The sequence below is a fragment of the Alnus glutinosa genome, chromosome 6 (assembly GCF_958979055.1).
Source record: "Alnus glutinosa chromosome 6, dhAlnGlut1.1, whole genome shotgun sequence".
NCBI lineage: Eukaryota > Viridiplantae > Streptophyta > Magnoliopsida > Fagales > Betulaceae > Alnus > Alnus glutinosa.
Genome location: NC_084891.1, coordinates 22,143,471 through 22,156,298, shown reverse-complemented (window position 1 = coordinate 22,156,298; position 12,828 = coordinate 22,143,471). Strand labels below are relative to the sequence as shown.

The window sequence follows — 12,828 nt, the reverse complement described above, 5'->3', positions numbered from 1 at the left end:
GTCCAAGCTAAGCCACCAGGGTACATGCATGCATATGATAGTCGTAGATCTAGGACTAACCACCTTCCTCTTTTACTTTTCTAAACGAATTAATCGTGGCAAACTGCATGTGTTATTGAATCTTGACCAACGATCATGGTTTGTGAAGAAACGTTTCATATACCTAAACCCTTGGACTCCTATTCTATCATACGTTGAACTCGACTTCCATAATAGGATTCCCTTTTGAATACAAATTTATAGACTTTTCCATAATATTATTGGATTAAAATTTAATAAAAATCCGTCATTAAAGTACGGCCTTTGACTAATGTTTTCTGGCATCAATCAAGGGTATTTTTATTTTATTTTTTAAAAAAAGAAAAAAAGAATAGAAAAGAAAAGAAAACTTCAGAAATAGGCTGGCCTGGTGGATGATGAAAATTAATGAGAGGTAAATTGAGAGTTGAATGAGGGGGAAAAAAACAAGGCCCCTCCAAGAGGTTGAGACTCCACCTCCGGTCCTAGGAGTAGGCCAGGGGACTAGTAATAATTTTCTCAGAGTAATCCCTGTTTATCACTTGAAAACAAAGGAGCTTTTTGTTGCTGTTGATAGCTCCTTGAGAAGCCATGCATGGTCCTCACAATTGTAATTACTTTTTATCACGCTTGAAGTGGGATTAACACAAATGAAACAAAATAAAAAATAAAAATCCTGCTTCACTGGGACTAACTTCCTCTCCAAGTTTTCTCTCATCTTCCGAATCTGCTCTGCTTTGGAGGAGAGTAGTACTCTTTCCTCCTCCTCCTCCTCCCCTCCCTCATGGAGCTTTCACCTTCGGGTTCTTTATGTCTAGAGTTTTCTCTAGATTCTCCCACCTCTTACGAGGCCTTAACTATCGCCTTAAGTGATCTATATCTTATCCTTTCGAAATTGTAGCCTCAGTCCATCCATCACTGCCTTGCCGCCTCCTCCGGTACACCACGATGCCTCCTACTGGTACTGCCTTGGTTTTCAAATTTGGTATCAGATCTCTCAATGGGCCGGGTCATTCATTTGATCCATTCTCAATAGTTTTAGGCTTTTTTGCACCATTTTCTAATTGTTTTGGGGCTTCTGTTTAGGTTGCACACCCTTCATTTTTATTGCTTATGTTGTAATTTCCCCTTTCCTTTCCCCTTATTTGAATAAATAAATAAATAATAAAAAAAAATGATAGCTTGTAGTTGTAGATATGACACATTTAATAGAAGGCTTCAAAATCCAGGTCCTGCATTAGAGCTCCGATCCTCTCTCTATAGTAGCTGAATACAACAATATACTACGTACCAAAATCAGAAGATAATTACTACCAATACTCATGTAGTTACAACTTAGGATAAAAGAAGATTCTGTCTAACGCCCATTGAGTCGGTAGCCTCTGCCTCGGAAATTAAAGCAACTCCATCAGCCTGGTTGGGCTGCTGTGCAGGGGTGTTTGTTTCTGCCTGCTCTGCTGTGCTTCGACTTCCATTGAGAGGGTAGCTTCTTCCACGGAATGCAACTCCGACCGACGGATCGAGTTGCACCGGGGAATTTATTTGTATTCCTTTACCCCAATATGCAACTAATTTGTGACTAAAAAGTCATTGAGGATTGTATAAATATCACATAATGTGCATGATGAAAGCCATTAGTTATGTAAAAAGGTAGCATATGCCAAAAACATCCTTGTTTCTCACGCAATTCTTTGGAGTCTCCACCATATTCTAGTTCAAAACTTGTTGCATCACCTACAAACCCAACTTACATTGGTCTCGTGGGGGAGATTCTCCACAAGTTCATGAAGAATAACAACTTCAAAACTGTGAGTAATTCTAAAAGTTCCTCATGTGTTACGTTTGTGTCCCTTTAAAAATGATGTGACTTTTAAAATCACCATTTGATCAAAATTCAATAGTGATCAATCACAAGCTCAATGTTGATTTTAAAAGTAACCTTATTTTTTTAGGGACGCAAGAGTGACACAAGATGAACTTTTAGCATTACTCCAAAACTTCAACTATCCATAAATCCTACCATAAAATTTTAGGAAAACTTCGCTAATCGCCTTTGATCTTTTATCACTTTTGTAATCATACCTATAAACTTTAAAAGTGTCAATTTAGTCTATCCATTTTTCAATTTCACCAATCCGTTAGGATTTTCAGTTAAATCCCATCAAAATTCTCAAAATACTCCTATCTTTTGTTAAGCAAAAAAATAAAAATAAAAATAAAAATTCAGATATGGGTATATTTGAAAATTCTGTAAACTCCTGACCAATGCCTAAATCCTTGCATTTATTTTTTAGTTTTTTTCCTAAAAAAAAGAGGTATTTTAGGAAGTAAAATTGAAAAAAATTAAAAGATTAATACACTAAATTGATACTTTTTAAAGCTTATAAGTATGATTGCAAAAGCAATGAAAAATTAAAAGTGGTAAGTGAAGTTTTCTCGATAAATTTTGAGAAATGCAGTTTAAGAGGTTGAGGGTAATTTTAGTGCATGCATGCGTTGCAAAAGTACTACACAAACAATGAAAAGGATACACCAAATAAGGAGTCCTGAAGACATATCTTCCCCCGGCAAGAGGATGAAGCACTGTTAGGAAGTAATATAAATGTCCTGCAACTATCCCTAGAATGTCTGGCATCAAAGGATTACCGAATAGCAAATCCAGTGCTAGCATTGCCCATGGAAGATAGAATCCCTGCAGGTTCAATTCAGAAAACAAAACAAATTGACCAGCCACTGAGATTCCTAAAATATTGTGAATATATGTCAAAAAGGCATGATTTCAGAGCCTATGTACACAAAAACAGAGGCTAATATTGTTCCACAGACTAGTGGGAAGAATAAAATAAACTTGGTAGAAGAATAGGATACCTTCAATGAGACAAGACCCAAGATGTTTATGCGCGCATTTGGGAACTCACGGCCCCAGACATAGACCATCATAAATACTAGAGAAACTCCCATGTATGTAGACGATAGATATGGAACAGCAGCCATCACCTAAGATCAAGTAACACCCTTGTCGTTATTTTCAAGGTATGTTGATTTCATTTCAATTGTTTGGATGCTCTGTTTCCAATCTTGTGTGAGAAATTTCTTCAAATAAATACAGCAGCATTTATTATCCATAAAGTTGCAAAATTCATTGCTGGGAAGTGGGAATCAGTGAATCACAATATAAATGATAGTTGTGTGAGCAAAAAGATTATAATTAAACAGATGGTTGTTGTGACTTACAAGAAGTGATAGTGCTCCAAAGAACAACATCCATACATAGTCTGCCGTTCTCTTGTCGAAGGGCCCTCTCTCAAGTGAAACGCCATATTTTGCTCTGTGAAATCAACATGAAAAACTATTTCAATTCCACTTTGTGACATATTCTACAGATTTTTGCATCACTGTCAAAGAAACTTGGAGGTGAACAATCATAGGGACAGTAAAATATCTCTATGGTCAGGCTTGATTTTGGGGGATAATGGCTTAATGTAAATGTTGGTCATTAATTAAAGCCTAAAATCTTCTCTATCAAATCATTTTATGTAGGAAAAATTATACTTAACCCCCTCAAACTGACACCTCTTTTATAAATAGACCACTAGATTACCGTTTGTAACACTTGAACTTCTCAAACTACGATTTTATTGCAAAAAGCCACTCTATTTGTTGTAGACGTTAAAATGGGCGGAAAATGATGCACGTGACTTGCATGTGACCTATAAATGTATATTTTGGACTTGAAATGCTTAAATTGTCTTAATTTATCATTTGCAATGACAACCCTAAACTACCAATTTGTTACACTTGACTTCAAACTACAATTATTTAATTGTGATTTGGCCCTTTTGTTATAATGGACGGCAAATTTTGGAGTTGAAATATCTAGCTAAATTACCCTGATATTGGACAGAAAAAATGCAACAAATTTACTTTCTTTATTTTTATTTTTTTAAAAAAAAAAAAACAGAAAATAGGAGAGGTTGAGGAGTGGTAGACTACCTTTTGGATGTTGGCAAACACCTTCTTAGAACTAAAGGGGTGGTCAATTATCTCCTAAAGCCTTAGGGGGTGAGAGACTACCCATTGAAGGTTAAGGGGGTGACCATTTTGAAAGGCTTTTGAAGGTAACCGAATCAAGACTAAGAGGTGGTTCGACCATTCACAAAGGCATGAGGAATGGTCACTTCTTATTTGGGAGTAGCTAAACACGTCTTAAATCGGCCATTTCAAAAAAAAAAAATTAGAGGATGGTTAACCACCCTATTAGAGCTGAAGAGGTTGTCGAACCACTCCCTTGGCCTGAGAGGATGAGAGGTGGTTCAATCATCCCCGAAATAGGGGGCAAACACTCCACAGACTTTTAGGGTAGCCAAACCATCCTTAGCCTTGAAAAAGTGTTTGGCTACCCCTAAAAAGCCTAGTAGCCTACAAAGGTTGGTCGGCTAACGTCAAAAGCCTTTTGGGGGTGGTCGACCACCTCTTCAACTATGAAGAGGTGTTCGGTTACCCTTAAAAGGTGGTTGATCACCAATTAGCCCATCTCTCACTTTAAAATTTTTGTTGCATTTTTTTCCTCCAAATTCTTTTGCACGTTTCAAGTCCAAAACATGCACATTTAAGTTACATACACCATTTTTCGTCTATCTTAACACCAACATCTAATGTAGAGGCTAAATCGCAACAAAATGCTAGTTTGAGTGGACCAAATGTCATATATACAGAGTGATAAGTTTATGGCCAGGTGCCTCTCCATAGTAGTTAAGTGTAATTTGGGTATTTTAAGTCCAAAATATGCAGGTGTAGATCAAGTTCAATCACTATTTTCTTCATTTTAATGTCAACAGCTAACGAAAAAATGGTCATTTTACAATAAGATGGTACTTTAAGGGTTCAATTTGATGTGTCTTTGTAAAATTGGTGTCGGTTTGAGCGAGGTAAGAATGTTTTCCCCTTTAATTTAATTACTAGGTTTTTTTCCAACCTCCAACACTCAAAATGCATGATAATTTTAATATCCATATGATTCCAAAGGATAGGGAGACAAAGACATCTTACATTATTATCAGACTAAAAGCAAAAGGATATGAAAATGGCCCAAGAAAGAAGAAATTCGTAATAAGCCTCCAAACCTGCAGAATGGGGAAACATTATAAACGAACAAACGAATTCAAGCCGTTGGATTACCGCGGATAGGACAACTTGGGAAGTAAGTCCTTTACCTGAAAACGTTTGATCACGAGGTCATACTCTAATGCTATGTTAGAAGTATTGTAAAGCCCCAGATGAGATGCAGATGTGGTCATGAAGCAGGCAACTCCATAGGCCTTGCTCACAGGTGGGAGAGATCGATAGTATCTGAAACAATATTTTGCATGGGAAAAACCAGTTAGTTTGATCAAGCAAGAGATTCATCCTTTATGAGTCGAATTGAAAAGCAAGTAGAAATCCATGAGAAATCAGCAGTCAAGATATATACTAAGAAGATCAGTAGCAGATGTGTGACATGTGTCCATATATACACAAAAAAGCACCATTTGAAAGGCAGACAGTTAACTATAGCAAATCAACAAATATTGGGCAGTTAGTTAAGGGTGTGGTCGTTAGAGAAAAGGAGAGATTACTCCGATGGTGTGGACATTGCACCGGCCGAGTGGTGATGGTGGTGGTTTGGTGTTTGGAGAATAAAGGAGGTGGTGGTGGGGGGTTGAAGAGACTAGAGAGTACGAAAATAACAAGTCTATTGGACGTGCATTTTTGTATATATTATGAAAAACCTTTGGAGACTCCAAAGAGGAGACTTTGGATCAAGTCTTCTCAATGGAAACAAAAAGTCACGGATATATAGATCGACCGATAGAACTTTGAACTTTTCCATTAGACGGCCATTAATTTAATTGGAACATGTCTTTTCCTGGTCTGGCGTGAGCCTTGGGGAATGGGCTATGCACTTAATAGCCCCATTTGAAATTCACTTTCAAAAATGATTTTTTTTTTTTTTGCATATTATTTGTACATTTTTTATACAACACATTTTTAAATTAATCATTGAATCGGTAGAACTCACGTATAAATCCACTTGTACATCTTTTAATTTGTACATCACTTTTTTAAATCAACCATTAAATTTTTAGGACTCATATATGATAATGTGTATGTAACATGTCTCATTCACTTTCCCATCATCTTCTCGTATTTTTACTTCTCTAAAAAAACGTCAATTTCAAAACATTCTTTAACTTTTTTTAATTTTTTATATTACATCTACACTTTTTTTATTACTTTTTAAATAAAAAGTTCACTACAATACAATTTTTTTTTTTTATATAAATTATTTCAATTTTATATCACAAATTTTATATCACATCAAACGAGCCATTTCATTTATTGGAGGGAGATTAGTGGATCCATCCAAAATAGTTGCTGTAGGGGACTATAGAGTGGTTGCTCAGCTCTAACAGCCATATTTTAGTCACATTCCTCGAGTGAGGGAGAGAAATTTTCTACTACTACCGTGGGAAAATTAACTCAAATAGTCACTAATAGTGATACGCGTCGTTTAACATGTTCAAAGTATGTGTGTATTTTTTTTATAAAAATATATATATATATATATATATATATATATATATATATATCCTTAAATTAACATTCAATTGTTAATATTTCCTTCAAACTATCAATTGTACTAATGTCTTTTATAAACTATAAAAAAATGTCAATGTTCCTCACTACCAACAAGAAGACACGAAAAAATGAATATATTGCCCAAAAAAAAAAAAAAAAAATTGTTTTTATAATTTTTAGCTTTTTTCTTCTTCTTAGTTTTAGTTTTTTATATATATAATTTTAAGAATTTTTATAATTTAATGAAATGTGTTTTTGTCATTGTGGAACATTGACAATATTTGATAGTTTAAGAGGGACATTAATACGATTTATAATTTGGGGGTGACATTCACAATGAGGTGGCATTTTGATGGGGTATGTATACTTTTCTTTTCTTTTTTCTTTTAATAGCACGTGCTTCTCACATTTTTTTTTAATAGCATTAATAATAATAATAATACATGTGCTTCTCACATGCTAAAGGAACACATGATACTTTTAAAGACTGAAATAAATGAATTCTTTAGATCCAGTTTGTAAAAAATTTAAATTTAGAAAATCCCAACTGATTGATATTAAGTTACCTATCCATCCATCCAAAGAATACAGTCAAATCTTGTAATAGGCCAGTTCCTAAAAGTAGATGTGGCTGCAGGAATCTTTTCAATTGGAAAGGATCACGCTTTGCACAGTAGGGAATTAGAGTACTTTGGACGGATCAAAATGTATTGACAATTGACATAATAAAATAAGAACACAAGAGTTTTATGTAGTTTGGTCTATGACTTCCGTTCATAAAATAAAGCTCGAAATGCTACATTATGCTCTTATTGCTTGATTATTTTACATGGGTCACGCTTCCTTTGGGCTCACTCTTTTTGGACCTTCAGCCCTCCACTTTTATCAGGGTTTCACTTCTTCAAACTCATCAAGGGATACTGAGCTTCTGCCTTTGCCCCCTAATCCTTCTCCCTTGGCTGGTCTTTCCCATGCCAGTTTCTCACCATCTTGCCCTTTCCCTGTTAGTAACAAACCTGATTCTGTTTCACTCGACCAATCTTCACCACCAATCCATGCATATCTTCCGACTGCACATCCCATTCCTGCTCTACCCAAAATATACACGAACCCTATCATCTCACTGCCTCCTCCTCCTTTCCAAATCAATAGTAGCCAGCCTTCAAACCCGAGCTACCCAAATGCCCCCATTTCTCATCCTTTGCCAACCCGCACCTTTAGGTCTTCTACACGTCACCATCCTTATCAAAGGAAGAATTCTGTTTCGGCTGCTCATGGGGTTTCTCATTCTCAGGAAGTCTACCCCTTGGCTCTCTCAGAGTTGAGCCAAATATCTGGGCATAAAAGAGTGCTGTTTCGGGTTATTCATTTGATCAATTCTCAATAGTTTTAGGCTTTTTTGCACAATTTTCTAATTGTTTTGGGGATTCTGTTTAGGTTGCCCACCCTTCATTTTTATTGCTTAATTATGTTGTAATTTCCCCTTTCCTTTCCCCTTATTTGAATAAATAAATAATAATAAAAATGATAGCTTGTAGTTGTAGATATGACACTTTCAATAGAAGGCTTCAAAATCCAGGTCCTGCATTAGGGCTGCTCTCTCAATAGTAGCTGAATACAACAATATACTACGTACCAAAATCAGAAGATAATTACTACCAATACTCATGTAGTTGCAACTTAGGATAAACGAAGATTCTGTCTAACGCCCATTGAGTCGGTAGCCTCTGCCTCGGAAAGCGACTCCATCAGCCTGGTTGGGCTCCTGTGCAGGGGTGTTTGTTTCTGCCTGCTCTGCTGTGCGCCTTTGACTTCCATTGAGACGGTAGCTTCTTCCACTGAATGCAACTCCGGCTGACAGATCACGTTGCACCGGGGAGTTTATTTGTGTTCCTTTATCCCAATATGCAACTAATTTGTGACTAAAAAGTCATTGAGGATTGTATAAATATCACATGATGTGTATGATGAAAGCCATTAGTTATGTTAAAAGGTACGTAGCATGTGCCAAAAACATCCTTGTTTCTCATGCAATTCTTTGAAGTCTCCACCATATTCTAGTTCAAAACTTGTTGCATCACCCACAAACCCAACTTACATTGGTCTCTTGTGGGGGAGTTGGGAAATTCTCCACAAGTTCATGGAGAATAACAGCCTCAAAACTTCAACTATCCAGAAATCCTACTAAAAAAATTTGGAAAAACTTCACTTACCACCACTCTTGATCTTTCATAACTTTTGCAATTATACCCATTAACTTTTAAAAAGTGTTAGTTTAGTGTATCTCATTTTTCAATTTCACCAATCCGTTAGAATTTTCTGCTAATCCTATCAAAATTTTTAAAATACCATTTTTTTTTTAAAAAAAAAATAAATAAATAACATAAATTTTTTCAAAGATTCAGGCATGAGTATTTTTGCAAATTCTGTTAACTCCTGACATGACCAGTGCCTAAATCGTTGTAATTTTTTTTTTCCTTTTTTTCCTAAAAAAATGAGGGTATTTTAAGAATTTTGACACTCATTCGTTAGGATTTAACAGAAAATTCAAACAGATGTTTGAAATTGAAAAAAAAAAAATTGAAAAATAGATACACTAAATTAACATTTTTTTTATAGTTTATGGGTATGATTGCAAAAGTAATAAAAAATTAAAAGCGGTAAGTAAAGTTTTCTCTATAAATTTTGAGAAATGCAGTTTAAGAGGTTGTGAGGGTAATTTCAGTGCATGCATGCGTTGCAAAAGTACTACATAAACAATAGAAAGGATACACCAAATAAGGAGTCTTGAAGACATATCTTCCCCCGGCAAGAGGATGAAGCACTGTTAGGAAGTAATATAAATGTCCTGCAACTATCCCTAGAATGTCTGGCATCAAAGGATTACCGAATAGTAAATCCAGTGCTAGCATTGCCCATGGAAGATAGAATCCCTGCAGGTTCAATTCAGAAAACAAAACAAATTGACCAGCCACTGAGATTCCTTGCGTTTGTGGATTATATAAGAAATATTGTGAATATATGTCAAAGAGGCATGATTTCAGAGCCTGTGTACACAAAAACAGAGGCTCATATTGTTCCACAGACTAGTGGGAAGATTAAAATAAATTTGGTAAAAGAATAGGATACCTTCAATGAGAAAAGACCATAGATGTTTATGCGCGCATTTGGGAACTCACGGCCCCAGATATAGACCATCATAAATACTAGAGAAACTCCCATGTATCGAGACCATAGATATGGAACAGCAGCCATCACCTAAGATCAAGTAACACCCTTGTCGTTATTTTCAGGGTAAGTTGATTTCAGTTCAATTGTTTGGATGCTCTGTTTCCAATCTTGTGTGAGAAATTTCTTCAAATAAATACAGCAGCATTTATTATCCATGAAGTTGCAAAATTCATTGCTGGGAAGTGGGAATCAGTGAATCACAATATAAATGATAGTTGTATGAGCAAAAAGATTATAATTAAACAGATGGTTGTTGTGACTTACAAGAAGTGATAGTGCTCCAAAGACCAACATCCATACATAGTCTGCGGTTCTCTTGTCAAAGGGACCTCTCTCAAGTGAAACGCCATATTTTGCTCTGTGAAATCAACATGAAAAACTATTTCAATTCCACTTTGTGACATATTCTACAGATTTTTGCATCACTGTCAAAGAAACTTGGAGGTCAACAATCATAGGGACAGTAAAATATCTCTATGGTCAGGCTTGATTTTGGGGGATAATGGCTTAAGGTAAATGTTGGTCATTAATTAAAGCCTAAAATCTTCTCTACATGAATCATTTAAATTAGGGAAAAATATACTTAACCCTCCCAAACCGACACCTCTTTTGTAAATAGACCACTAGATTGTCATTTGTAACACTTAATTGAGCTCCTCAAACTACGATTTTATTGTAAAAGAGTTACTCTATTTGTTGTAAACGTTAAAATGGACGAAAAATTATGCATGTAACTTGCATGTGACCTATAAGTGCATATTTTGGACTCGAAATGCTTAAATTGTCCTAATTTATCATTTGCAATGACAACCCTAAACTAACAATTTGTTACACGTACTTGACCTCCTCAAACTACAATTTCGTTGTGATTTGGCCCTTTCGTTAAAATGGACGGCAAATTTTGGAGTTGAAATATCTAAATTACCTTGATATTGGACATAAAAAATGCAACAAATTTACTTTTTTTTTTTTAATAAAAAAAAAGGGAAAAAAAGAGGGGTTGATGAGTGGTTGACTTCCTTTTGGAGTTGGGCAAACACCCTCTCAAAACTAAAGGGGTGGTCAATTATCTTCTAAAGGCCATTTAGGGGTGAGAGACCACCCATTGTAGGTTAAGGGGGTGGGTGACCATTAATTTGAAAGGCTTTTGAAGGTAACCGAATCAAGACTAAGAGGTGATTCGACTATCCCTTAGCCTTGAGAGGGTCGGAGGTGGTTCAATCATTCTCAAAATAGGGGGCAAACGACTTCTAGGGTAGCCAAACCACCCTTATCCTTGAAAGGGTGTTTGGCTACCCCTAAAAGGCCTACAAAGGTTGGTCGGCTAACATCAAAAGCCTGTTGGAGGTGGTCAACCACCTCCTCAGCTATGAAGAGGTGTTCGGTTACCCTTAAAAGGTGGTTGATCACCACTTAGTCCCTCTCCCTCTTTAAAATTTTTGTTGCATTTTTCTCCTCCAAATTCATTTGCACGTTTCAAGCCCAAAACATGCACATTTAAGTTACATATGCCATTTTCCGTCTATTTTAACACCAACATCTAATGGAGAGGCTAAATTGCAACAAAATGCTAGTTTGAGCGGACCAAATGTCACAGATACAGAGTGATCGTTAATTATGGGTGCCTTTACATGGTAGTTGAGGGTCATTTGGGTATTTTAAGTCCAAAATATGCACGTGTAGATCAAGTTCACTATTTTCTTCATTTTAATGTCAACAGCTAAAAAAAATGGTCATTTTACAATAAAATGGTACTTTAAGGGGGTCAAGTGTCACGAACGATAGTTCAATTTCTTGTGTCTTTGTAAAATTGGTGTTGGTTTGAGGGAGGTAAGGATATTTTCCCCTTTAATTTAATTACCAAGATTTTTTTCCAACCTCCAACACTCAAAATGCATGATAATTTTAATATCCATATGATTCCAAAGGATAGGGAGACTAAGACATCTTACATTATTAGCAGACGAAAAGCAAAAGGCAATGAAAATGGCCCAAGAAAGAAGAAATTCGTAATAAGCCTCCAAACCTGCAGAATGGCGAAACATTATATATAAACGAACAAATGAATTCAAGCTGTTGGATTACCGCAGATCGGACAACTTGGGAAGTAACTCCTTTACCTGAAAACGTTTGATCACGAGGTCATACTTTAATGCTATGTTAGAAGGATCGTAAAGCCCCAGATGAAATGCAGCTGTGGTCATGAAGCAGGCAACTCCATAGGCCTTGCTCACAGGTGGGAGAGATCGATAGTATCTGAAACAATATTTTGCATGGGAAAAACCAGTTAGTTTGATCAAGCAAGAGATTCATCCTTTATGAGTCGAAAAGCAAGTAGAAATCCATGAGAAATCAACAGTCAAGATATATACTAAGAAGATCAGTAGCAGATGTGTGACATGTGTCCATATATATATACACAAAAAAAAAAAAAAAAAAAAAAAAAAAAAAAGCACCATTTGAAAGGCAGACAGTTAACTATAGCAAATCAAAAAAAATTGGGCAGTTAGTTAAGGGTGTGGTCGTTAGAGAAAAGGAGAGATTACTCCGCTGGTGAGGACATTGCACCGGCCGGCCGAGTGGTGATGGTGGTGGTTTTTGATGTTTGGAGAATAAAGGAGGTGGTGGTGGGGGGTTGAAGAGACTAGGAGACTAGAGAGTATGAAAATAACAAGTCTATTCGACGTGCATTTTTGTATATATTATTATGAAAAACCTTTGGAGACTCCAAAGAGAGGGAGACTTTGGGTCAAGTCTTCTCAGTGGAAACAAAAGTCACGGATAGACCGATAGACCTTTGAACTTTTCCATTAGACGGCCATTCATGTAATTAATTGGAACATGTTTTTTCCTGGCCTGGCCACCGGCGTGAGCCTCGGGGAATGGGCTATATAGCCTATATGCACGTAATATCTCATTTATTGGAGGGAGATTAGTTGCTGTTGGTGAGAGGAGTGATGG

At 36.2% G+C, this 12,828-nt stretch overlaps 1 protein-coding gene and 1 pseudogene across 1 annotated transcript; both read right to left on the bottom strand.

Annotated features, from left to right (window-relative positions):
• Positions 1 to 1,185: 1,185 nt before the first annotated feature.
• On the bottom strand, positions 1,186 to 5,790 carry LOC133871060 (derlin-1.1-like; annotated as a pseudogene).
• A 2,384-nt stretch (positions 5,791 to 8,174) lies between these two features.
• LOC133871059 (derlin-1.1-like) lies at positions 8,175 to 12,571 on the bottom strand. The gene is made up of 7 exons (XM_062308412.1): positions 12,414 to 12,571; positions 11,988 to 12,123; positions 11,820 to 11,893; positions 10,132 to 10,225; positions 9,766 to 9,894; positions 9,409 to 9,569; positions 8,175 to 8,558 (listed from the first exon to the last, which is right to left on the bottom strand). The coding sequence occupies exons 1-7, from the start codon at positions 12,428 to 12,430 to the stop codon at positions 8,339 to 8,341; spliced, it is 831 nt and encodes a 276-aa protein (XP_062164396.1). The 5' UTR covers positions 12,431 to 12,571; the 3' UTR covers positions 8,175 to 8,338.
• Between the last annotated feature and the right edge of the window lie 257 nt (positions 12,572 to 12,828).

Excerpts from the sequence above, each read along its gene's own strand:
- LOC133871059 (XM_062308412.1), bottom strand. Across the intron at positions 11,894-11,987 it reads TCGTGATCAAACGTTTTCAG|GTTTGGAGGCTTATTACGAA; the intron begins GTAAAGGAGTTA and ends GCCATTCTGCAG. Across the intron at positions 10,226-11,819 it reads GCTTTTCGTCTGCTAATAAT|AGCAAAATATGGCGTTTCAC; the intron begins GTAAGATGTCTT and ends TTGATTTCACAG.